This window comes from Staurois parvus, unplaced genomic scaffold, assembly GCF_062004578.1.
Source record: "Staurois parvus isolate SC_StPar_1 unplaced genomic scaffold, SC_StPar_1.0 ptg000198l, whole genome shotgun sequence".
Classification (NCBI taxonomy): domain Eukaryota; kingdom Metazoa; phylum Chordata; class Amphibia; order Anura; family Ranidae; genus Staurois; species Staurois parvus.
In genome coordinates, this window is record NW_028317994.1 from 1,037,429 (window position 1) to 1,060,387 (window position 22,959).

Below are 22,959 nucleotides of genomic sequence, written 5' to 3' on the forward strand. Positions count from 1 at the left end.
GTTTGTGTCGGTTTTGCTTCTCTTGGCTTTTCTCTAGGCTTTTCTCTTTCGAGGAAAGGGCTCTCTCTTACAACTGCACGTGACTACACGCTTCAGGTTCTTCCTCACTTGACTCAACCACGAAGGATTCTGGTGCTTTAGGAATTGGTAGCCCCTCTCCATGAGGAACTGGACGTATTGCCGATGGAATATTTGGATAGTGCATAGATAACTTTTTCTTCTTATTTAGCCCTTTTACAATTGGAGGCACCATACAAAAGTAACAATTACTAACATGATCTGTTGGCTCTCTCCAAATCATTGGCACAGCGAAAGGCATAGATGCCTTTTTTCCATTCAACCATTGCTCCAGTGCCGTCCCACAAGAATTGCAGCATATATGTGGTGCCCAGCTCTTGTCCTGGTCTCCTATCTTGAAGCCAAAATACAAGTTGTAGGCTTTCTTAAACATTCCTGTTATCCTCCTTTTTTGTGAGATAAAAGTTATTTCACGGCAGATATAGCAGAAATTATCTGCTTTATTCACACAAGTTCGAGGCATTACTGAGTAGCCTATATAAGCATAAAACGAAATGTAAAGACGCTGTCGAACTACAATCAGCTACAGATACTGCAGCTTTTATGCAGTTAAGTGATGCAATTAAAGGCTAATATTGCATCATCTCAGTATACATGCAATTTTCTATTGGTCACCAGTATCAATTGCGCAATATGCAGCTGAAGTTGCATCATAATTTTGAATGGCTTACGTCATTAGATGGGTGAATATATCATGGAAACTAGAGCCAATCAACATTTTTTAGGGTCATTTTCGTTTTCAGCACCCCAAAATTATGTAAGATTAGCTAATTTTATGCCCAAAACTTTTTACCTGTTGAACAGTGTAATCGTTCTGACCTAGTAGGATACTTTCTTTTATTTCTTCTAAGTTTTAGGGAGGGTTGGGGGGGCTGCTACACAAAGAAGGTTTTTTTTACTTTCATTCATACAATTCATGAACGTAAAAAATAAACCTTGAGCCTTTAGAAGCACTTTAAGCTAGGAGTTTAACAACCAAGCATTTAGCAATTTTTGAGTGGGGCCAGCAATATCAGCTAACATATTACTCTTAAAGTATTATTATTATACAGTATTTATATAGCGCCAAAGGGTTTGCTCAGCGCTGTACAGTAGCAGGGGGACATAACATGAGACAAGACAGTAACAAAACAGTACACGAGGGGTTCAAGGGCCCTGCTCTTTCGAGCTTACAATCTAAAAGGGAGGGGAAGGTGGTACAGGAGGAAATGGCTGTGGGGGATGGAGTGGTGGGAGGAGTGGAGGAGGTTGTTAGGGGAGGTCAGTGTTAGGTGAGGGTGGGGTAGGCTTCCCTGAAGAGGAGGGTTTTCAGGGTGCGCCTGAAGGTGAGGAGGGTGGGTGACAGTCTGATGGATTGGGGTAGGGAATTCCAGAGGATGGGGGAAGTCCTAGAGAAGTCCTGCAATCGGGCATGGGAGGAGGAGACCAGGGAGCTAGAGAGTAGGAGGTCCTGTGAGGAGCGGAGGGCACGGGTACGGTAGTATTTGGGTATCAGGTCAGTTATGTAGTTTGGGGCGGCGTTGTGAATGGCTTTGTAGGTCAGGGTTAGCAGTTTGAATTTGATGCGTTGGGCAATCGGGAGCCAGTGAAGGGATTGGCAGAGGGGGGAGGCAGATGTGGAGCGGTTGGTGAGGTGGATGAGTCTAGCCTCTGAGTTTAGGATCGACTGGAGTGGGGATAGCGTTCGTTTGGGTAGGCCAGTGAGAAGGGAATTGCAATAGTCCAGGCGTGAGATGATGAGGGAGTGTACGAGTTGTTTGGTGGTGTCTGGGGTGAGGAGTGTACGTATCTTGGAGATGTTGCGGAGGTGGAGCCTGCATGATCTAGATAGCAGTTGGATGTGGGGTAGGAAGGAGAGGTGGGAGTCCAGGGTGACACCCAGGACTTTGGCGTGTGGGGTGGGAGAGATGGTGGCGTTGTTAGTAGTGATGGAGAGGATGGGGGGGGGGGGGGCAAGACCAGGAGCTCGGTTTTGGATAGGTTAAGTTTGAGGAAATGGAGCGACATCCAGTCTGATATGTCGTTTAGGAGGTGGGCGATGCGGGCAGAGAGTGAGGGGGTGAGGTGGGGGGTGGAGAGGTAAATTTGGGTGTCGTCGGCATAGAGGTGGTAATTGAAGCCATGGGAGTGAATAAGTTTGCCAAGGGAGGAGGTATAGATGGAGAAGAGGAGGGGCCCGAGCACAGAGCCTTGGGGGACACCGACAGAGAGGGGGAGGTGGTAGTGTTGTAGGTGACGCTGAAGGAGCGTTGGGAAAGGTAGGATGAGAACCAGGAGAGAGCAGCATCCCTGATGCCAAGGGAGTGCAGTTTGGCAAGGAGGAGAGGGTGGTCAACAGTGTCGAAGGCCGCGGAGAGGTCGAGGAGCAGGAGGATAGAATAGTGGCCATTGGCTTTAGCGGTTAGCAGGTCGTTGGTGATTTTAAGTAGGGCGGTTTCGGTGGAGTGCAGGGGATGGAAGCCACACTGTAGGGGGTCAAGGAGGTTGTTATGAGTGAGGTGGGCGCTTAGGCGATTGTAAGCCAGGCGCTCAAGGAGCTTGGAGGTGAAAGGCAGCAGGGAGATGGGTCTAAGGTTAAGGTTAGTGGGGTCGAGGGAGGGTTTTTTTGAGTATGGGGGTGATGTGTGCGTGCTTTAGAGGGGAGGGGAAGGTGCCGGTGGAGAGGGAGAGATTGAAGATGTGGGTGAGGGAGCGAATGATGGAGGGGGTGACTGGACTAAAGTAGACTAAAAGGCAAACATTTCTTTCATTTTGGATACAGTAAGAGAAGGTTTATAGCTCTTGGATTTTTTTTTTTTTTCATGTGTCCCATAGCCAAACAGGAAGTGAGAGGAAATCTCTCCAGAGGGAGGAAATTCCTGGGCTTCACCAGAACTAATATCCCCATTGGAATATTTCCCCTCTGTCACTGTTAAAGTGACAGCCCAAAATTTTGGATTTTCCTTTACTCTCACTATAGTGAGAGTAATAGTAAAGAAAGTATAGTAAACAGGACAAACAGAGAAGGGGCAAAGACTGAAGTAAAGGCCTGACAAAAGGTTCCACTATCTCTCCACTCCAAAAGCTATAAAAAAAAAAAAAAAAAAGTTTTACCTTTAATTATCCATTAAGATGAACTACCCCATATTCCTTTTGTGGATTGCTTTAAAGCTCAGCTTGGGGCTCCACAGACCTTTTTTCACACCTACTACCATTAATGAACAAAAAAAAGGTGCAGCCTGCAGTTTGCCTTTAATTTCATTTTTAATCAGTTGCCGGTTTCTGTTCTCTATCTAAGGCCTCATTCATGCAGGCTAATTTGGTCTGGCAGTGGAATCCCAAAGGCAAATATCTAAGGATTCTTGCTACTGCAAACACAGGTAGTTGCTGTGGCTGAGAAGCCTGTACAGAGCAATGACAGGCTGACAGGAGCTGCAGTTGTCCACCGCCAATTGTACAGCCAGTGATTGCATGTAGGACTGTTTAGCACCTAACAATGGTGCTGCTAAACAGTGGCACAGTTGTTAGGAAGCAGCCATTGTTTTGCTAATAATTTTCTATCTGGCTTACTAAAATGTAGGCTAGATTTACACCTATGCGGGCTGCAGTTGATGCATTTTTCCGGTGCATTTTGCAGTGTGGTTTTCATTTTTGAAGAGGTTTTAATGTTTTTTTGGGATGTATTAACGTTGCTAGCGAGAGGTGTCTGTCATGCAGGAAACGCACCAAAAATGCATATACATGCGTTTTTCTTGCATTTCCATTGAAGTAAAAAAACAAATCTGGAACCAAAAACTAAATCTGTGGGCAAAAAAGTCCCTGACCCTTTCAACGCACAGATGTGAACGTGATCCATAGGAAATCATGTTAAATGGACTGCATTGCATTTCTGCAAATCTGAAAACGCACTGAAAAACGTTTAGGTGTGAACCTTTTGTGGAACCAGGTGGTGCTTGCATGGCCAAATGCAGCAGGAATCATATGAAATTTAAACCCTTTATGTGACATGGAGAAGGAGCAAAACATGGCTCCTGTGCACAGGTCTCTAGTATTAAATTCAACTATTCAACACCCCTCTACTTGGAAGAGATTTTAACTCAATTTGTGCTTACATGCTTGAGATAACACAAACACAAGTATTTTAAAGATGCATCACAAAAACATTTAGTTAAAAATGCCATTAAAAAAAATATTGTAACAACTGAATTATTAGTGTGCACGCAGCCTAATGGGGACAAAACAGGCTAAACTCACCTGTGTTCTTATGGCCTTTTAAAACATAAAGAGGGCTTTCACTATCCAGGCTGAACACACATATGTTGTTGTCATTTCCACCAGTTGCAACTAATCCACGTGGGTAGGCATCACTTGGAGGTATAAAGCATACAGTGGAAACAAAGTTGGAATGTCCCTTCATACGATGCAATTCAACAAAGCCTCTGGTGGGACTAAACAATTAGAACACAAAGTGAATACATAGTTACAAAGTTAGTCTGGTGGGAAAAAAAAAACGACAGTTCATAACAGTCATTATTCCTGGCAAGTTACAAAACCTAAACTTTCACACACCAGAATATAGGACTATAGTTGGGTTTCAAAAAAGATTTGAAGGTCTAATTTGCACAAACACTGCTGTATTTAGCCTTTCTAAAAACGTTTATACTTCCCTGATCGTTTTTTCCTGCTTTTAGATGTTAAAGTGTTACTAAACAGTGAAATCAGTCTGTGTATGCCGTAAAGCATGCTTGTTATACTCACCGTGTGACCTAAGGGTTTAATCCTCTGCATTGTGTAAAAACGCTGTTTGAGCCTGTCTTCTCTGATCCTCCCCTTCTTCCAATGCCCCCCTCTTATCTCCTGATAAGACATATGGTGTGGAGACACTCTGCACATGCTCAGTTTGGTGTGCATTTTTTTTTTTTCTTGGGAGAGTGCATGTGATCAGCATAGGGCCAATCAGAACTGTCCAGACAAAGGTCAGGGGTCCTGCATCCTCCTAACCATAGAGCACACTGATAGAAGTCCCAAGACTGCTCTAACTGTCGATGAGAAAAGATATCTAGCAGTTTAGATTTACTAAAATAATTGCATTTCCATGTTCTGTGTACTGCAGGAGACCAGATAAAATGAATGCAGGGTCCTGGGTTTAGGAATACTTTAAGCCACTTTTAGGTGAGTTTATGCGTTTACATGCTTTAGCCACATTTAGATTGTCTAATTGTATCCTGGATGCACAGGATTCTATCTTCTCTAAACACAGCTAGACAAACTGCAACACAAGTAAACACATTGGGGGTTATTTACTAAAACTGGAGAGTGAAAAATCAGGTGTCAAAGCTTGAGGCCCCTTTCATAAAGGAAGGACATCGCCTATGATCCACTTGCTCAGCAGGGAATCTGTCTGTTGATCCCTGCTGAGCAGGTAGATGACAGGTCAGTGTCCGCTCTGCTTATGCAGAGTGGAGAAGGACACAGCCTGATCTCCTCTATGGGGCAGCCAAATGTAAATTGACCGCCTGTCCATTTACACCCAACTGCTATCCGATCCACTGGCAGGAAAGGGAATGGGTCCCCATCTGTCTGTTTTTAGCAGGTCTAATTAGATGTTGGCTGTTGTAAACAAAAACATGTCCATTTACATCCCCCCCCCGTGGCAGCTACAGGCCAGAAGTACCTGTACAGCACGCCGCTCCCACGACTGCTGTGTCCACTGAACACAGCGGATTGAAGCTCCCGATACCCAGCCGCTTTGAGAGGCAGGAGTATCATGTGATCGCTATGCGATCACAGTGTAAACACAACTGTTATGAATGAGTTTCATCAGAAATTACCAATTTTCAAACATGTGTATATATATATATATATATGTATATATATATAGCGATTTTCATGTGTTTTTAAGAGTTACTGCATGTTTTTAGAAGTGTACTACAAACGTTTCAGGCCCCGTTCACATCTAGCGTTTTGGAATCACAGGCAGAATCATCGCAATTCCAAAATGCACTGAAATGCTGGCAATACACACCAGGCATATTTGTGTGCCATTCATTTCTAGTGGTTCCTAAAATATCAGCGCTATCGTGCAGCAGTCCTGGCAAACTGCATTGTGTGAAGCTTGTGACCCAAAAAGGAACTGTTGGATGACAAGTTTGAACGATCTGGTTTGCTGCAGCAAAACCACACTGTTTTAGTTGCCATTAAAAAAGAATGGCACACAAAAATGGTGCATGTCAGTGCGATTTGAAAACGGGGACAGAATTATGGCGATTCCATCCACGATCACAAATCACTAGATGTGAACAGGGCCTTAAAGCATCAGGTGTTTTTGTTTAGCCAATAGAAAGCACTGAGGGAGGAGAAATGGAGGCGATTAGGGGTGGAGAGCTAATATTTGAGCAGAAAATGCACAACAAAACGCTCAGATAACATTCATGTTGCATGTTGTCAAGTGTTCTCATTGATGTCTATGAGGTCCAATCTGCTAAAAAGAAGCTCATACTTTTTTTGAGCAACAGGCATTTTGCTACAGGTGACAGAACGCTCAGATGTGAACAGGGGCCATGGAATGAAAAGGATTTGCGTTGTTGAGCATTTTAGAGCTTCAAGCAGAAAATCGCTCAGGTGTGAATGGGGCCTTAGGAACAGGTCACAGCTGAATCACTCAGGAACACAGTCTGCACTCCTGTGCAACCTTTGACCCCCAAAACGTTAAAAGATGGCCAACACGTTTTGGGGGTCAAAGGAACCAAAGGAACGCACAATCAATCAAATACCACAGAAAGAAAGCTCAATTCATGGGGGGAAAAAAAAGGACGTAAATGTCATTTGGATGCAGTGTTGCATGACTGCGCAATTCTCAGTTAAAGTAATGCAGTGTTGTAATGCAAAAAAATGGCCTAGCCAGGAAGGAGGGTAAATCCTCAGGAGGACAAGTGGTTAAAATTACTGGCCAGCAGTATCTGCATCAGCTCCTGTGTAACTCAGTGCGGTGCAATTTTCAGCCCATTCATTCGAATGGGCTGAAATCACACTGGATTGCATCAAAAGTAGTACATGCACTAATTTTCAGAAGTGCACTGCAATGGATTGCATGGTACTACGGTACCATGTAATCTGGTGCAGGCAGAAGCTCTGCATTTGCGATCTGCATTTGGGGTGGTGTTAAGATTATATTGACACCTGCAGCAGAATGGACACCCAGTGCGTTTTGAAATTGATGTGGGAAATGTGCAAGGAACACAGGTTACCCGCAGCGAGTCCTGGCGTGAATGGGCTTTTATAACAGATAGGAAGGTAACTTTTTTTTTCTCCTCAAAATGTCAGGGCTTTTCCCCCCTTTAGGCCTTATGCACCCTGGACGTTTTTACAGCTGGTGATTTTGGCTTCTGGTGTTTTTTTTCTACAGCCAGTAAACTCCCTAGCATGTTATGTGTATCCATGCACTCTTTGGCTGCATTCACATTTGATCATTTTGGAGCTTGAAGCACTAAAAAAAAAAAAAAAAAGCCCAAACCTAAAAAAAAAAAAAAAAAACAATTGTTCTCTATGGTGCCTGTTCACGCAATCAGATGTGAACAGGCACCATACAAAACAATTGATTTTTTTAAAGCGGTCCACTCGACCTATCAAAAAAGAAAAGTCAGTAGCTACAAAAACTGTAGCTGCTGACTTTTAAAAAACAGTCACTTACCTGTCCCTTGGTGTGTCCCCCACAGCTCGTTTCACTGGCCATCCTGTATTCCAGGAGGCCGGCATCTTCAGTGTGGGCACCCGGCTGTGATAGCTTGTGGCTTCACTGCCAGGTAACCACTGCGCAAGTAGCGCTGCATGAATGGTCCTGTAGTCTTCTGGGATCTGTCATGTGTCCCAAAAGACTACAGTGAGGGAGGGAGAATACCTTCCGATTCCGACCACCTAAGCGATCGGACCAGAAGTAGGAGCAGGTACCTGTCAAATTCGGGTACCCCCCCCCCCCCCCCCGCTTCCCAAAAGGAATCCTTAATGGGGAGCGGGGGAGCAGTCCTTAAAGCTTTAAGTTTGAGCTTTTTTGGAGCTTCAGGCTACAAAACATTCAAGTGTGAATGGGGCCTAAAGGCTGAATTTACACTTGATGTTATGTAGCTTGAAGCTCCAAAAACGCTGAAACTTAAAAAATCAATTGTTCTCTATGGTGCCTGTTCGTGTGATCAGGCATCATACAGAACAATTGATTTTTTTTTTTTTTTTAAGTTTGAGTGGTTTTGGAGCTTCAGTCCTCATGCATTCTGGACATTTTTGATAACGCTGGTAATGTTAGCTGTGTAAAGTCACATTAAAAACATGGTTTTTCAGTTTTTTTAGCATTTTTGCATTAGCGTTTAGCGAGGTTTTTTTTAGTCAAAAAAAGTCAAACAATGCTTGTTTGTGACGTTTTACCGCGTTTTTCAGCATTAGAGCATTTTTACAGCTAAAAAACTCCTCTAGAAACCCACCAATCTTTGGTTTTTTCCAGCCAAAAAACGTTGATTACAATCTATGTGTGCATGGACACATAGGATAACATGCTGGGGGGGTTTACTGGCTGTAGAAAAAGCCAAAAACAGCAGCTGTAAAACCGTCCAGTGTGCCTGAGGACTCAAGCTACAAAACGCTCAAGTGTAAATACAACCATAGGCTTTAACTAGCTGCCGATAGCAGAATGACGGCTGCACTGCGGCTGGCCAGTTCTGGGTGGACGTCATATGACGTCCTCCCAGAATGCGCTCTCCTGCGCACCTCCGAGGGCGTGCACCTGGCGATCTCCATGATTGCTGTGTCCTACAGACAAAGCTGATCACGTGATGTGGTAAAAGGCCAATCACAGCGGCCGTTTACCACGTGATCAGCCGTGTCCAATGACACGCTGATCACAGGGAAATGCAATTGTTGGTTCTCGGCTGCACTTTCCTCACGCTGTCAGATCGTGAGGAAAGTACTGCCGAGAACCGGCAGTTGTCAGAGGAGGGATCGGCATCGATCATCAGGGCACTGATAATCAGTGCCCTGATGATCGGTGCCCAGCAGTGCCACCCACTAGTTCTGCCCACCTGTGCCCAGCAGTGCCACACACCTGTGCCCACTGCAGCCCAGCAGTGCCACCAGTCAGTGCCCAGCAGTTGCACCAGTCAGTGCTGACTATCAGTACCCATCATCAGTGCCCATCAGTGCTGCCCCATCAACACACATCAGTGAAGGAGAAAAATTACCTGTTTGCAAAATTTTATAATAGAAACAAAAACCTTTTTTTCATATTTTTTGCACTTTTTTTGTTTATAGCGCAAAAAGTAAAACACCCAGCGGAGAGTAAATACCACCAAAAGAAAGCTCTATTTGTGAGAAAAAATGATAAAAATTTCCTATGGGTACAATGTTACATGACTGCGCAATTGTCATTCAAAGTACGACAGCGCTGAAAGCAGAAAGTTGGCCTGGTAAGGAAGAGGGTATAAGTACCCAGTAGGCTAGTGGTTAATCAGCATTTTCTGAATGGAAAAACCCCCAGAACTGGTGGGGGTCAAGAGGAGTTTTTTAGCCATAAAAATGCGTAAACACGTTAAAACGCAGCAAACCAGTGTTTCTGAGCCAAAATTAAAAAGCTAAAAAAAATAATGTGCAAAAACACTTCTAAACGGTAATGTAAAAAACACTAAAAAGAAAAAAAAAAGCTAACAAATCTTTATGCAGCGAACGCTACCGGCGTCTTTAAAAACGCCCAGTGTGCATTCGGCCTTGTAAAAAACACAAGCCCAGTGGTTGATAAATACCTCCAAAACAAAGCACTCTCTCAAAAATGAGTGCTGAATGGGGGGAGTACTTGTCAGTCAAAGTGTGAGAGCGCTGAAACCTGCTCAGGCAGGGGGATGCAGACAGACACTGGGGGGGATGGATAATAACGAGTTCAGCGCTGGGAATAGCGCCCTCCTCTCTCTCCAGCACACTGACAGCCCCTGACTGCTCCTCACTCACCTGTCCGGCGCCCAGAGGCGGGCACTCCTGTCACGTGACACGGAGACGAAGCCCTCACCTGGGGACAGCGGGCACTGCGCCACCCCCCTCACGTCCAGCTCGTGCCCGGCCAGAGAACAGCGGAGCCGGTAACAGCCGCCCTCAGCCATGACACAGCAGCCGCTTTACAAAGTGACGGAAATGATGCGGCGGAACGCAAAACCCAGGGCACCATCGGAAGTGACGGCAAGGAGGGGGAGCCTGCCCTCCCTGCACAGAAAGGAGCGCAGGGCTGTACCATGGTGCTCCATGTCACTGGCGGAAGTATGTGCTTCCCTGCCCGTTCGCTGCTTATGTACACTGTACAGGGCGCTCCAGTGAGGAGAATGGAAAGGCCGCAGCCTCTGCTGGGATCTCAGCCGCTACAGGGACTTCGGAGGGTGGCCACACATCTGTCGTCCGGGCCCATTCTGAAATTTCTTACGTACATGATAAAATCAGCATTTATTTTATTAGAAAATGACTTAGAACTCCCAAACAGGATATATTTTCTGTAAGCAGAGAGTAAAATGGTGGTTGCTGCAATTTTATTGTCATGCAATATCTGCACAGCTGTATCTCAAATGCAAATTTTCAAGAAAAAGTACCGTCACTGGCCACACCGACGTGATTTATGTGCACTTTCAATGCAATTTCGGAAAACTTTATTGTTACTTGTAAAGATTTTCAATGATTTCTTGAAATTTGCAGAGCTATTTCCTTTATGTTCTATGTATGTGAAATCGTAACAAAACTGCAAAGTAATGCTACTTTAGAAATCGCTGCTGCAAATCGCACATGTTAAGACACTGACATTCATTAGATGCGATTTCAGTTTGAAAATCGCACCGGTATGACCGGGTACTAAGGGCCAGTTCACACTACATGCTTTTCAGATTGCTTTTTTTCTGCATCCAAAATGCACAGAAAGTAGGTTATATGGCTGTCAATGTCAACGTTCACATCAGTGCTTCCAGTTGCAGAAAAAAAGAATAGGCTGCATTGTTCCTGCACAGAACTGTACTGGAACATGATAAAAAGCATAAAAAATGCACTGGAACGCCCATGCCCCTAGATAAATTGAAGAAAAAGGGGTAAAAATGAACTGGAATGCATCAAAAACACACTGGAATGCGTTAAAAACATGCATGTAGAAATGCATCTGAACTACGTTTCAGTTGCTTTTTTTCTTCATCCAAAATGCACAGAAAGTAGGTTATATGGTTGTTGAGGTCATAGTTCATATCAGTGCTTGCAGTTCCAGTGCATTCTGATTGCAGAAAAAAAGTAGAACAGGCTGAATTTTTCCTGCACAAAAATGTACTAGAACACAATAAAAAGCATCAAATATGCACTGGAACGCACCAAAAATGCACTGGAACATACATGTCCCTATTTAAATTGAAGAAAAAGAGGAGGGGGAATGAACCGGAATGCATCAAAACCGCACTGAAATGTGTCAAAAACGTACTGGAACACATCAAAATTTGCATGCAGAAACGCCTTCAGAATGCATCTGGACTGTGTTTCTGCATGCGTTTCAGTGTGCTTTTTTCTGCATCCAAAACGCACAGAAAGTAGGTTATATGGTTGTCAATGTCATAGTTCACATCAGTGCTTACAGTTCCAGTGTGTTCTGGTTGTAGAAAAAAAGAACAAGCTGCATTTTCCCTGCACAGAACTGCACTGGAACGCGGTAAAACGCATAAAAAATGCACTGTAACACACAAAAACGCACTGGAAAGCATATGCCCCTATTTAAATTAAAGAAAAATGGGGAAAAAATGAACCGGAACGCATCAAAAATGCACTAGAATGCGCATGCAGAAACACATCCGGAACTCACCTGCACTGCGTTTCTTGGGCGTGAAATGGCCCTTAACCATTTCAATACCAGGCACTTTTACCCCCTTCCTGCCCAGGCCAACTTTCGGCTTTCAGCGCTGCTGCACTTTGAGTAACAATTGCGTGATCATGCAACACTGTACCCAAGCTCAATTTTTATCACTTTGATCACACAAAAAGAGCTTTCTTTTGGTGGTAGTTAACCACCACTGGGTCTTTTATTTTTTGCTAAGTGAAACAAAAATGAAAATTTTGAAAAAAAAAAAAAAGCAAAATAAAGAAATTCTCCTGCACTGCCAATCCATAGCCTAACAGTGCAAGTTGCAGCAAGTACCTAATTGTGTTCCCATAAAACCAAATAAATTCAACTAAAATGATGCTGTGCTACTCAATAGTAAAAGCAAATAACAGAAAGATCGATCTATCCAACCATCAATGCACATTAAATGGTAATGAAAGAATAAAAAAGTATATAATTGAATAAATAAACACCTGACTGAGCACCTCTCCTTGAAGTGACTGATAATTTATGTAAAACAAGTTAAAGTGATTCTAAAGGTTCTTTTTTTTTTTGTAAAATAACAAACATGTCCATATGTACCTGCTGTTTGTAGTGGTTTTGCACAGTGCAGCCTGGATCTTCCTCTTCTTGGGTACCCTGCAGGCTCTCCTGGCCCCTCCTTCCTGTCGGGTGCCCCCACAGCAAGCAGCTTGCTATAAGGGTACCTGCTGCTCCGTGTGTCCACGGAGCAGCTGCTTGGCCCCACCCTCTCTTTCCTCATTGACTGACTGGCTATGATTGACAGCCAATGGCTCCCGCTTGCTGTCTCAGCCAATGAGGTGGCAGAGACCGGGGGCAACCGAGGCTCACATTCACATCGCTGGATCACGATGAGGCTCAGGTAACTATTGAGGGAGCTGCTGCACACAGAAGGTTTTTTACCTTCATGCATAGAATGCATGAAGGTAAAAAACCTTGAGCCTTTACAACCACTCTGGGATCTCTTCTTCACTTACCTTGTCCTTCGCTCCCGCGATGTCCCCCCTGCAGCGTCCCTGAAATGTCCTCCGGTTATTTCTGCCTTGAAACTGAGAAATGTCCATGGCGTCCAAAAAGCGTCCCTTTAGGTCAAAAGCGGTTTTAGACCAGCTAGAGAACAGCGATAGTAAATTAGAACCACTTGCAGAATTGAGTGATAATGATTTGTGGGGAAATTCGTCATCAGACACTGAAAACGATTTTGCGACTTTGCTCAGTGATGTGCGAACTTGGTGCTATATTTCAAATTTCAGTGTTTTTGGTTTGATTATATTATTGAATTAAACGTATTATTAATATTTTTTTTATGATTATTTATTATATTATAATTTATGATTTCGTGTTTCAAATTTTATCCTACCCGGGATGTTTACTAGACTCTTGTTCAGACAGATTTCAGTGAGTTATTCCTAAGAATTACAGGCCTACAATAAAAAAAAAGACATATTTCCATGCAAAAAAATGTACCACTTTGAGCACAGAAATACTGACATACAGGTGAAACTCAAAAAATTAGAATATTGTGCAAAAGTTCATTTATTTCAGTAATGCAACTTAAAAGGTGAAACTAATATATGAGATAAACTCATTACATGCAAAGCAAGATAGTTCAAGCCGTGATTTGTCATAATTGTGATGATTATGGCTTACAGCTCATGAAAACCCCAAATCCACAATCTCAGAAAATTAGAATATTACATGCAATCAATAAAACAAGGATTGTACATAGAACAATATCGGACTTCTGAGAAGTATAAGCATGCATATGTACTCAGTACTTGGTTTGGGCCCATTTTGCAGCAATTACTGCCTCAATGCGGTGTGGCATGGAAGCTATCAGCCTGTGGCACTGCTGAGGTGTTATGGAAGACCAGGATTCTTCAATAGCGGCCTTCAGCTCTTCTGAATTGTTCGGTCTCATGTCTCTCATCTTTCTCTTGGCAATGCCCCATAGATTCTCTATGGGGTTCAGGTCAGGCGAGTTTGCCGGCCAAAAAATAAATGGATAAAACCTACTTACATTTAAAAATGGGTCCACAGACCCATAGAAGCATGTGTACTATTAAGCATAGGGATGGGTGTACCAAAAAGGCGGCTGCCGTCTGGAACTGAAATTACGTCACCACACTTCTGCCTGACGTGTTGCGTCACAAATCACTTGACTTCCTCAATCGAAAAAACTCACGTTTTTCTTTGTTTCTGTTATACAGTTTTGCAAATAAATAATTGTTCTTCATAAGTTTAAGTCAAAATGTATTTTGCTATTTTCCTTTGATGAAAATAACCCAAATCAGTGTTTATTATTTAGGCACAATAAAAAGGTCAGGACAGTAAAAATGCCCACTGAATGACCCCTTTTTGGAAAGTGAATAGTCCAAGTTATTTAGTAAGAGGTGTCTTGAGTTCACAGCTAGCAAAACAATTGTACACAGTGAGTGGCATGAATCGAAGCTGTGTGAAGTCAGAACAGGACACACAGAGTGGATGGAAACGCACAAAGCTTTATTGAGACAGACGGCAGTCCTTTAATAAGGGGGGTGGCAGAGAGGGTGAATTTGCCACTAAAGGGTAACGAGGGGGACCCACCCACTTATAGTCCACCAGGAGAGCCAAGGGGGCATCCCTGTAACGGGTAGTCCGACAAAGGAGGGGGGTGCGAGGGGTCACCACAGTAACAGTTCAGGTAACACTGGTGGGAAGAAGGTACTCACGGATCCAACAGGGTGCCTGATCTCCCAGGGGTAGAAGTGGAACACAGGTACCTGTGGAGTCCGGATCAGGCGGGTGGTCTCTGGGAATGGCAGGCAGTCTGTGATAGTCTCTCCCCCCTTCTGTGGGGTCTCTGGCAATGGCAGGCAGGCTGTGATAGTCTCTCCCCTTCTGTGGGGTCTCTGGCAATGGCAGGCAGGCTGTGATAGTCTCTCCCCCTTCTGTGGGGTCTCTGGCAATGGCAGGCAGGCTGTAATAGTCTCTCCCCCCTTCTGTGGGGTCTCTGGCAATGGCAGGCAGGCTGTCTCTGGCCATCTCTCTCCTCCTGTGGGGTCTCTGTGAGGCTGGGGGTGGGCTTGCAGAGTCTAGTCACAAAGATCCCGCCGTAGCTGGGGATCCTTTGATGATTGCACAACGGAATGCGCCCGGCACCAGCCTCTTAAGCTCGTGCGGGATGCTTCCTGATCGCCTTGGCAACTGGGGCTGGCACTGGCGTGCCTCGTTGCCCGGCAAAGAGGCACACCCCCTGGGCGTGCCTCGTTGCCCGGCAAAGAGGCACACCCCCTGGGCAGGGGTCGTGCTCTCATGAGCGTGACCTTTTGTTCCAGGACATCTGTGAGTGCAGGAACTTTGCGTGCCCGCGCTGCGGATGTCAGGGCTTAGATGGCGTCAGCTAGACTCTGGAGCTCGGGCCATCCCTGTGGGAGGTTCGCACTTCTCCACGGAGAAGTGTGAATCTCGCCACCTCCTCACTGCCAGAGAGGAAGAGACAGGGAGAGGTGGCGGAAGTCTCACCTCTCATCCCACGGCTGCAGGATGAGAGGGGGTGGGGTGAACACTAGACCCTAGGGATGAATCAGGCTGGTGACAGGGACATCCTGGGGGCAGGGATGATGTCGGCCTAGATGAAAGGCAATTTGGGAGGTGTGTTGCGAGCTGGCAGGGCAGCTGGCCAGGAGGGAGGGGGGCCCACAGTAATTGAATTAGGCCATTGAGCTGGGCCATTCGGCTGAGTGACACAGGGGACAATTAGAACAATACAGAGCAGGATGCTGAGGGCATGTGATACAGGGCATTAATGGCATTAATAAGGGGATTAATAATTGGCAGGCTCCCATACGTGACAGAAGCCATTCATTGTTTACACTTGTCATGTAATCTGCTGTGATTGGACACAGCGATCACTTAGTGTTGGCAGTGGTCTGTCATTGGCTGTGTCTGGTGGACACAGCCAGAGACATCACTCAATCAGTATGGCTGTGCACAGGGCACATTCTGGGAGGATGTCATTTGGCGTCCACCCGGAAATCCCACCCTGACGTCATTTTGCAATAGGCCAGGCTGGAAGTTGTTAAATTAATTTTAGTGAACACAATATAATACCCAATTTACTGTAAAATATAAAATATGATGTTTCACCAAATAAATAGATAACAAGCATCTCAAGATTCAAAATTGCACATCTGTGAAATGGCAATGAACTACAGTGCCTAAAATTATTCATAGATATACAAAAAAAAGTAGTTGTATGTGTCTGGAGCATTTTGACACGTACTCTTGTAAACACTCAGTATCGGTATCAATACATCCCTAATATACACTGCTCAAAAAAATTAAAGGAACACTTTTTAATCAGAGCATAGCATCAAGTCAATTAAACTCCTGGGACATTGATCTGGTCAGTTAAGTAACAGAGCGGGTTCTTAATCAGTTTCAGCTGCTTTGGTGGTAATGAAACTAACAACAGGTGCACTAGATGGGCAACAATGAGATGACCCCCAATACAGGAATGGTTTTAGAGGTGGAGGTCACTGACAATTTTTCCCTACTCATCTTTTCTGATTGTTTTTCACTAGTTTTGCATTTGTCTAGGGTCAATGTTACTACTGGTAGTATGAGGCCATACCTGGACCCTACAGAGGTTGCACAGGCAGTCCAACTCCTCCAGGATGACAAATCAATACGTGCCATTGCCAGAACGTTTGCTGTGTCTCCCAGCACAGTCTCAAGAGCATGGAGGAGATTCCAGGAGACAGGCAGTTACTCTTGGAGAGCTGGACAGGGCCGTAGAAGGTCCTTAACCCATCAGCAGGACCGGTATCTGCTCCTTTGTGCAAGCAAGAACAGCATGAGTACTGCCAGAGCCCTACAAAATGACTTCCAGCAGGCCACTGGTGTGAATGTCTCTCACCAACAGTCAGAAACAGACTTCATCAGGGTGGCCTGAGAGCCCGACGTCCTCTAGTGGGCCCTGTGCTCACTGCCTGGCACCATAGAGCTTGATTGGCATTTTGCCATTGAACACCAAAATTAGCAGATCCGCCACTGGTGCCTTGTGATTTTCACAGATGGGAGCAGGGTCACCCTGAGCTCATGTGACAGACATGAAAGGGTCTGGAGAAGCTATGGAGAACGTTATGCTGCCTGTAACATAGTTCAGCATGACCGTTTTGGTGGTGGGTCAGCGATAGTCTGGGGAGGCATATCCATGGAGGGACATACAGACCTCTACAGGCTAGACAATGGCACTTTGACTGCCATTAGGTATCGGGATGAAATCCTTGGATCCATTGTCAGACTCTACACTGGTGCAGTGGATCCTGGGTTCCTCCTAGTGCACGACAATGCCCGACCTCATGTGGCGAGAGTATGCAGGCATTTCCTGGAGGATGAAGGAATTGATACCATTGAATGGCCCCCCTGCTCGCCTGACCTAAATCCAATAGAACACCTCTGGGATATCATGTTTTGGTTCATCCAACACCGCCAGGTTGCACCTCAGACTGTCCAGGAGTTCAGTGATGCCCTGGTCCAGATCTGGAAGGAAATACCCCAGTACACCATCCCTCATCTCATTAGGAGCATGCCCCGACATTGTCAGGCATTCATACAAGCATGTGGGGGGGCCATACAAACTACTGAGTACAATATTGAGTTGCTGCAATGAAATTTCAGCAAAATGGACTAGCCTGCTGCATCATTTTTTCACTTTGATTTTCAGGGTGTCTTTGAATTCAGTCCTCTGTAGGTTGATAATTTTAATTTCCGTCAAATAATAGGACACCCGTATGTTCCTAACACATTACTCAGTCCATATCAGTATAGATATCCAGCATGATATTTTTCCCCATTGAGATCTGATGTGTTTTCAAAGTGTTCCTTTTTTTTTTTTAAAGCAGTGTATATACTGTGTATATATATATATATATATATATATATATATATATAAAGAGAGAGAGTAGGTAAGGGCGGGAAGTGGTTAAATCACTTTGAGATGAATACATTTTCGCCTACATTTATAATGAAATTTTTACATTTTTTTACTAGATATGTTTTATAGCACAAAAATTGAAAAACACAGAGGAGATCAAATACCATCGAAAGAAAGCTCTATTTGTGGGAAAAATAGAGCGTAAATTTAATTTGGGTGCAGTGTTGTATGATCGCGCAAATGTAACGCAGCGCCGTATTGCACAAAATGGCCTAATCAGAGAGAGGGGTAAATCCTCTGGAGGGCAAGTGGTTAAAGAGCACACACATTTGTTATTTACAGTTGCAAGAAAAAGTATGTGAACCCCTTGGGATTACGTGGCGTTTTGCATGAATTGGGCATAAAATGTGCTCTGAACATCATCTAAGTCACAACAATAGAAGAACACAGTCTGCTGAACATAATACTACACAAACATTAGATGTTGCCATGGTTTAATTGCACATAACATGTAAACATTCACAGTGCAGGGAGGAAAAAGTATGTGAGGCCCTAGCTTAATGACTTCTCCCAGAGCTAATTGTAACCAGGAGTAAGCCAACCTTGACTCCAATCAGTGTGATGATATTGAATGTGTTGCTGAAAGCTGTCCTGCCCTTAAAAAACACACTCCTGTTTTGGGTTTACTGGTTTCAAGAAGTACTGTCTGATGTGAACCATGCCTCACAGAAAAAAGCTCTCAGAAGACCTACGATCAAGAATTGTTGACTTGCATGAAGCTGGAAAGGGTTACAAAAGTATCTCCAAAGGCCTTGATGTTCATGTGTCCATGGTAAGACAGACTGTCTACAAATGGAGAAAGTTTAGCACTGTTGCTACTCTCCCTAGGCGTGGTCGTCCTGTAAAAATGACTGCAAGAGCACAGCGCAGAATGCTGCATGAGGTAAAGAAGAATCCCAGAGTGTCAGCTAAAGACCTACAGAAATCTCTGGCACATGCTAACATTTTTGTTGACACATCTACAGTAAGGAAAACATTAAACAAGAATGGAGTACATGGGAGGACACCACGGAGGAAGCCATTGCTGTCCAAAAAGAATATTGCAGCACGTTTGAAGTTTGCAAAAGAGCACCTGGATGTTCCACAGCACTACTGGCAAAATATACTGTGGACAGATGAAACCAAGACTGAGTTGTTTGGGAAGAACACACAACACTATGTGTGGAGAAAAAAAGGCACAGCACACCAACATCAAAACCTCATCCCCACTGTAAAACATGGTGGAGGGAGCATCATGGTTTGGGGCTGCTTTGCTGCCTCAGGGCCTGGACGGATTGTTGTCATTGATGGGAAAATGAATTCCAGAGTTTATCAAGACATTTTGCAGGAAAACGTGCGACCATCTGTCCGCCAACTGAAGCTCCGCAGAGGATGGGTGATGCAACAGGACAATGACCCAAAGCATACAAGTAATTCAACAAAACAATGGCTGCAACAGCACAGAATACGCCTTCTGGAGTGGCCCAGTCAGAGTCCTGACCTCAACCCAATTGAAATGCTGTGGCATGACCTTAAGAGAGCGATTCACACCAGACGTCCCAAGAATATTGCTACACTGAAACAGTTTTGTGAAGAGGAGTGGTCCAAAATTACTCCAGATCATTGTGCAGGTCTGATCTGCAACTACAGGAAACGTTTGGTTGAGGTTATTGCTGCCAAAGGAGGGTCAACCAGTTATTAAGTCCAAAGGTTCACATACTTTTTCCTCCCTGCACTGTGAATGTTTACATGTTATGTGCAATTAAACCATGGCAACATCTGTTTGTGTAGTATTATGTTCAGCAGACTGTGTTCTTCTATTGTTGTGACTTAGATGACGTTCAGAGAACATTTTATGCCCAATTCATGCAAAACTCCATGTAATCCCAAGGGGTTCACATACTTTTTCTTGCAACTGTATCTCTGGTGTTTGCTGGCTGTATTTTAGAAATGTACAAATTAACAATTAGAGGAGCTCTGCTCTGGCCAGAAAGTAAAAAGTATACAATGTATCAGTGTGAATATGTTCTCCTCTGAGCTCAGGAATTAAAATAATGTTTTCATAGTTTCACATTGATGCTGTGTGCCTTCTGGTACAGTGTTATCCTGGAAAAAAAAATGGTGAAAATACAACACCAAAAATAACACAAAATGTAAGTGCTAAATATCGCAAAACATAATTATTTAACACATTCAGTAAACAATGCATGTTTTTTAGTGCATTGACTACTTTTAAAGTAAATACTGCATGAGTTATTTTAACTTAAAAATTCATGCAGTATTTATCTCATAGTGAATTGACCCCTATAATCACTAAAATAATTGCATTTCCATGTTCTGTGTACTGTGGGAGACCAGATATAGTGAACGCAGGGTCCTGGGTTTAGTAACACTTTAAAGTGGTAGTACACTCCTGATATTTATTGTTACCTACAGATCAGCTTATGAAAAAGCTTACCTGTAGGTAAAATGAATATCTCCTAAACCTGCACAATTTAGGACGTTTGCTTGCTTGGCAGCCAGTGACGTCACCTGCGCATTTGCTCTGAAGGAACAGCATATCTGTGTTCCTTCTGCGCTCTGTGCTGTGGCCATGTCTCCTACGCATGCGCAGGAGTGACGTCATCACGGCTCGACCATTCAAGCAACTGCAGCCAGGGAACCCGGAAGGAAGAGTGAGAGAAGATGGAAGCCTCTGCAGTGGTGACAGCGCGTTGCTGGAGGGCTTTATTTTTAGGTTAGTTTTTCATAATGTGCTAGTATTTGATGCATACTAGCACATTATGCTTTAACCTTGCAGAGCGAAAGTTTTTCTTTTGTACTACTGCTTTAACCATTTCCCGTCTGACCCATGTACATAAACAGCCGGACGGAAGCAGTGCCAAAGCGGGTTGCCATTTATAAATGGCCTCCACATTCACTGCCTGTGCACGCTCCCCAGGAGCGTATGGCACCGCGATCTGGTGCCCGCTGTGTCTGGAGGGCACAGCGGAACACCGATCGCTGTACGGGACCTCTGTGTGATCACTGATTGGCCAATCAGGGATCACATGAATTGTAGTAAACAAGATGTCACTTCTGACATCATTGCTTACTATGTGTGAAATCTGTGAATGATCACAGAGGTCACATAGTACAAGGTTATTCACAACAGCCTTGTGCCATGTGACAGGCTGTGACCTATCACAGCTCTAACAGTATTTCTCAATGGCTGCAAGAATGCAGCCAGAGAGAAGGAGAAATTATTGCATTTACAGCCTTTATGGGTGTAAAAGCAATCAGTGTAAAAAAAGAAAAATAAATCTTCATCACCCCCACAAGTAGTACAGTGTCACTATGGTGACACTGTACTGCTAGGGTGACAGTATGTAAAAAAACCCCATAAGTAATAATATAATAAAATAAAAATGTAAAAAACTAAATTTTTAAATTATCATTTTTGGTTATAAACTAATTTGGGTTATTTTTTTTTATACTAAAAAGATAACTGAATACATTTTGGCCAAGATTTATGAAGAAAGATTCTTTATCTGCAAAATTTTATAAGAAAAACATTTTTTTTCACGTTTGGACTTTTACATTTATATAGCAAAAAAATAAAAAACCCAGTGCTGAATATCACCAACATAAAGTTTTATCTGTCTCAAAAAATTTCCTATGGGTAGAGTGTTGCATGACCATGCAATTGTCATTCAAAGTGTGATAGCACTGAAAGCTGAAAATTGGCCTGAACTGGAAGGGGGTGAAAGTGTCCGGACTGGAAGTGGTTAAACCTGACCCTGTAATAGAAGTTTGAGAGGAAAAAAGGAGAAATGCTTTCCTTTCGGTGGGTGGTGAGGTTAATCCTGGTTCTCTTCACCAGCTTCCTGTCACTTTTGGGTGTGTTAAATAGTGTGTCCCCTACTACACGCAATGGTTCCTTCCAATGTCACTGCTGTGTCCTGTAGTAATGTATGGAAGGAACCACTAAGTGCAGTGGGGGTACACACTATCCAACACACCCAGAAGTGACAGCTCATGAAAAGGGTTAGAATTTACCTCACCGCCCACCAGAAAGGTAAGGACTCCTCTTCTAGGGTTGTCCTTCTAGTGACAGAGTCACTACGAGCTGAGCTGGTGTGATTGCAGGATTGAGAGACACAGAGGAGACAAGCACTGACTGCTCATTGATCACCCTGTAATCAGAAGCTATTACTGAGGACAGGTCCGCTTTAACCAATCACTGGCGTTCACAGAACATAACCCCAGGACAGAACTGTCTTCTCACGCATGGCAAGCCCGCCCTGATCACGTCACCTAACTGTACTAACATTTCTTGTGCTCGCGAGAACTTAGCACATCACGGATTGGGTAAACGAACCCACGTGAGTCCAGTTGCTAAGAAACCGTGAGGCCGCAGAAAGCGGAGGAGAGCGGAGAGATGTGAGTGTGTTTTTCAGTGTGTTGTTGTTCTCTCGCCGATGGCAGGATCCATAGACATAATCTAGTGTGTGAGGACCGGCGCATGAATACATATACAAACAGCGAGGCTGGACCTGTCCTCAGTGATAGGAGCAGCTCTCCAAGCAGTGTGCTGGGGCAGGATATGCTGGGACTCTTAGTTCCACAGGACAGACAGACAGACAGACAGACAGACAGACAGACAGACAGACAGACAGACAGACAGACAGACAGACAGACAGACAGACAGACAGACAGACAGACAGACAGACAGACAGACAGACAGACAGACAGACAGACAGACAGACAGACAGACAGACAGACAGACAGACAGACAGACAGACTCACTCCTTTAGGGAACACGTGATTAGAATGTGTAAACAATCGTTTACTTATCTGGATCATGGGGCCAATTCACTAAGTTAAATAACGACTGAAATAAATGCAGTAAAATAACACATGCTTCACTAAGAATTTTGTGGTAAATAACTCTTGCAGTAAAATATCTGTATTTGGCGCATATTTAAATGCGCTAATTTATCACACGATAGCTGGTTAAGGAAGGCGACAGCGGCGTCCTTAACACTGGATGACTCATCAGCTGTCAGCAGGTGTC

General features: G+C 44.1%; 2 protein-coding genes across 2 annotated transcripts in view; one reads left to right on the top strand and one right to left on the bottom strand.

Moving 5' to 3' along the window:
• Positions 1 to 10,249, bottom strand: part of PLAA (phospholipase A2 activating protein) — a 45,348-nt gene extending 35,099 nt beyond the window's left edge. Inside the window, exons 1-2 of the mRNA XM_089678046.1 lie at positions 10,042 to 10,249; positions 4,312 to 4,505 (exon numbers count right to left, since the gene is read on the bottom strand). Coding sequence (XP_089534172.1) covers positions 4,312 to 4,505; positions 10,042 to 10,190 — 343 coding nt within the window. The 5' untranslated portion in view covers positions 10,191 to 10,249. The remainder of the gene's footprint in view (positions 1 to 4,311; positions 4,506 to 10,041) is intronic.
• Positions 10,250 to 22,256: 12,007 nt separating this feature from the next.
• IFT74 (intraflagellar transport 74) overlaps positions 22,257 to 22,959 on the top strand; it is a 144,532-nt gene continuing 143,829 nt past the window's right edge. Inside the window, exon 1 of the mRNA XM_089678050.1 lies at positions 22,257 to 22,325. The gene's annotated coding sequence lies outside the window, so the exon portion shown is untranslated. The remainder of the gene's footprint in view (positions 22,326 to 22,959) is intronic.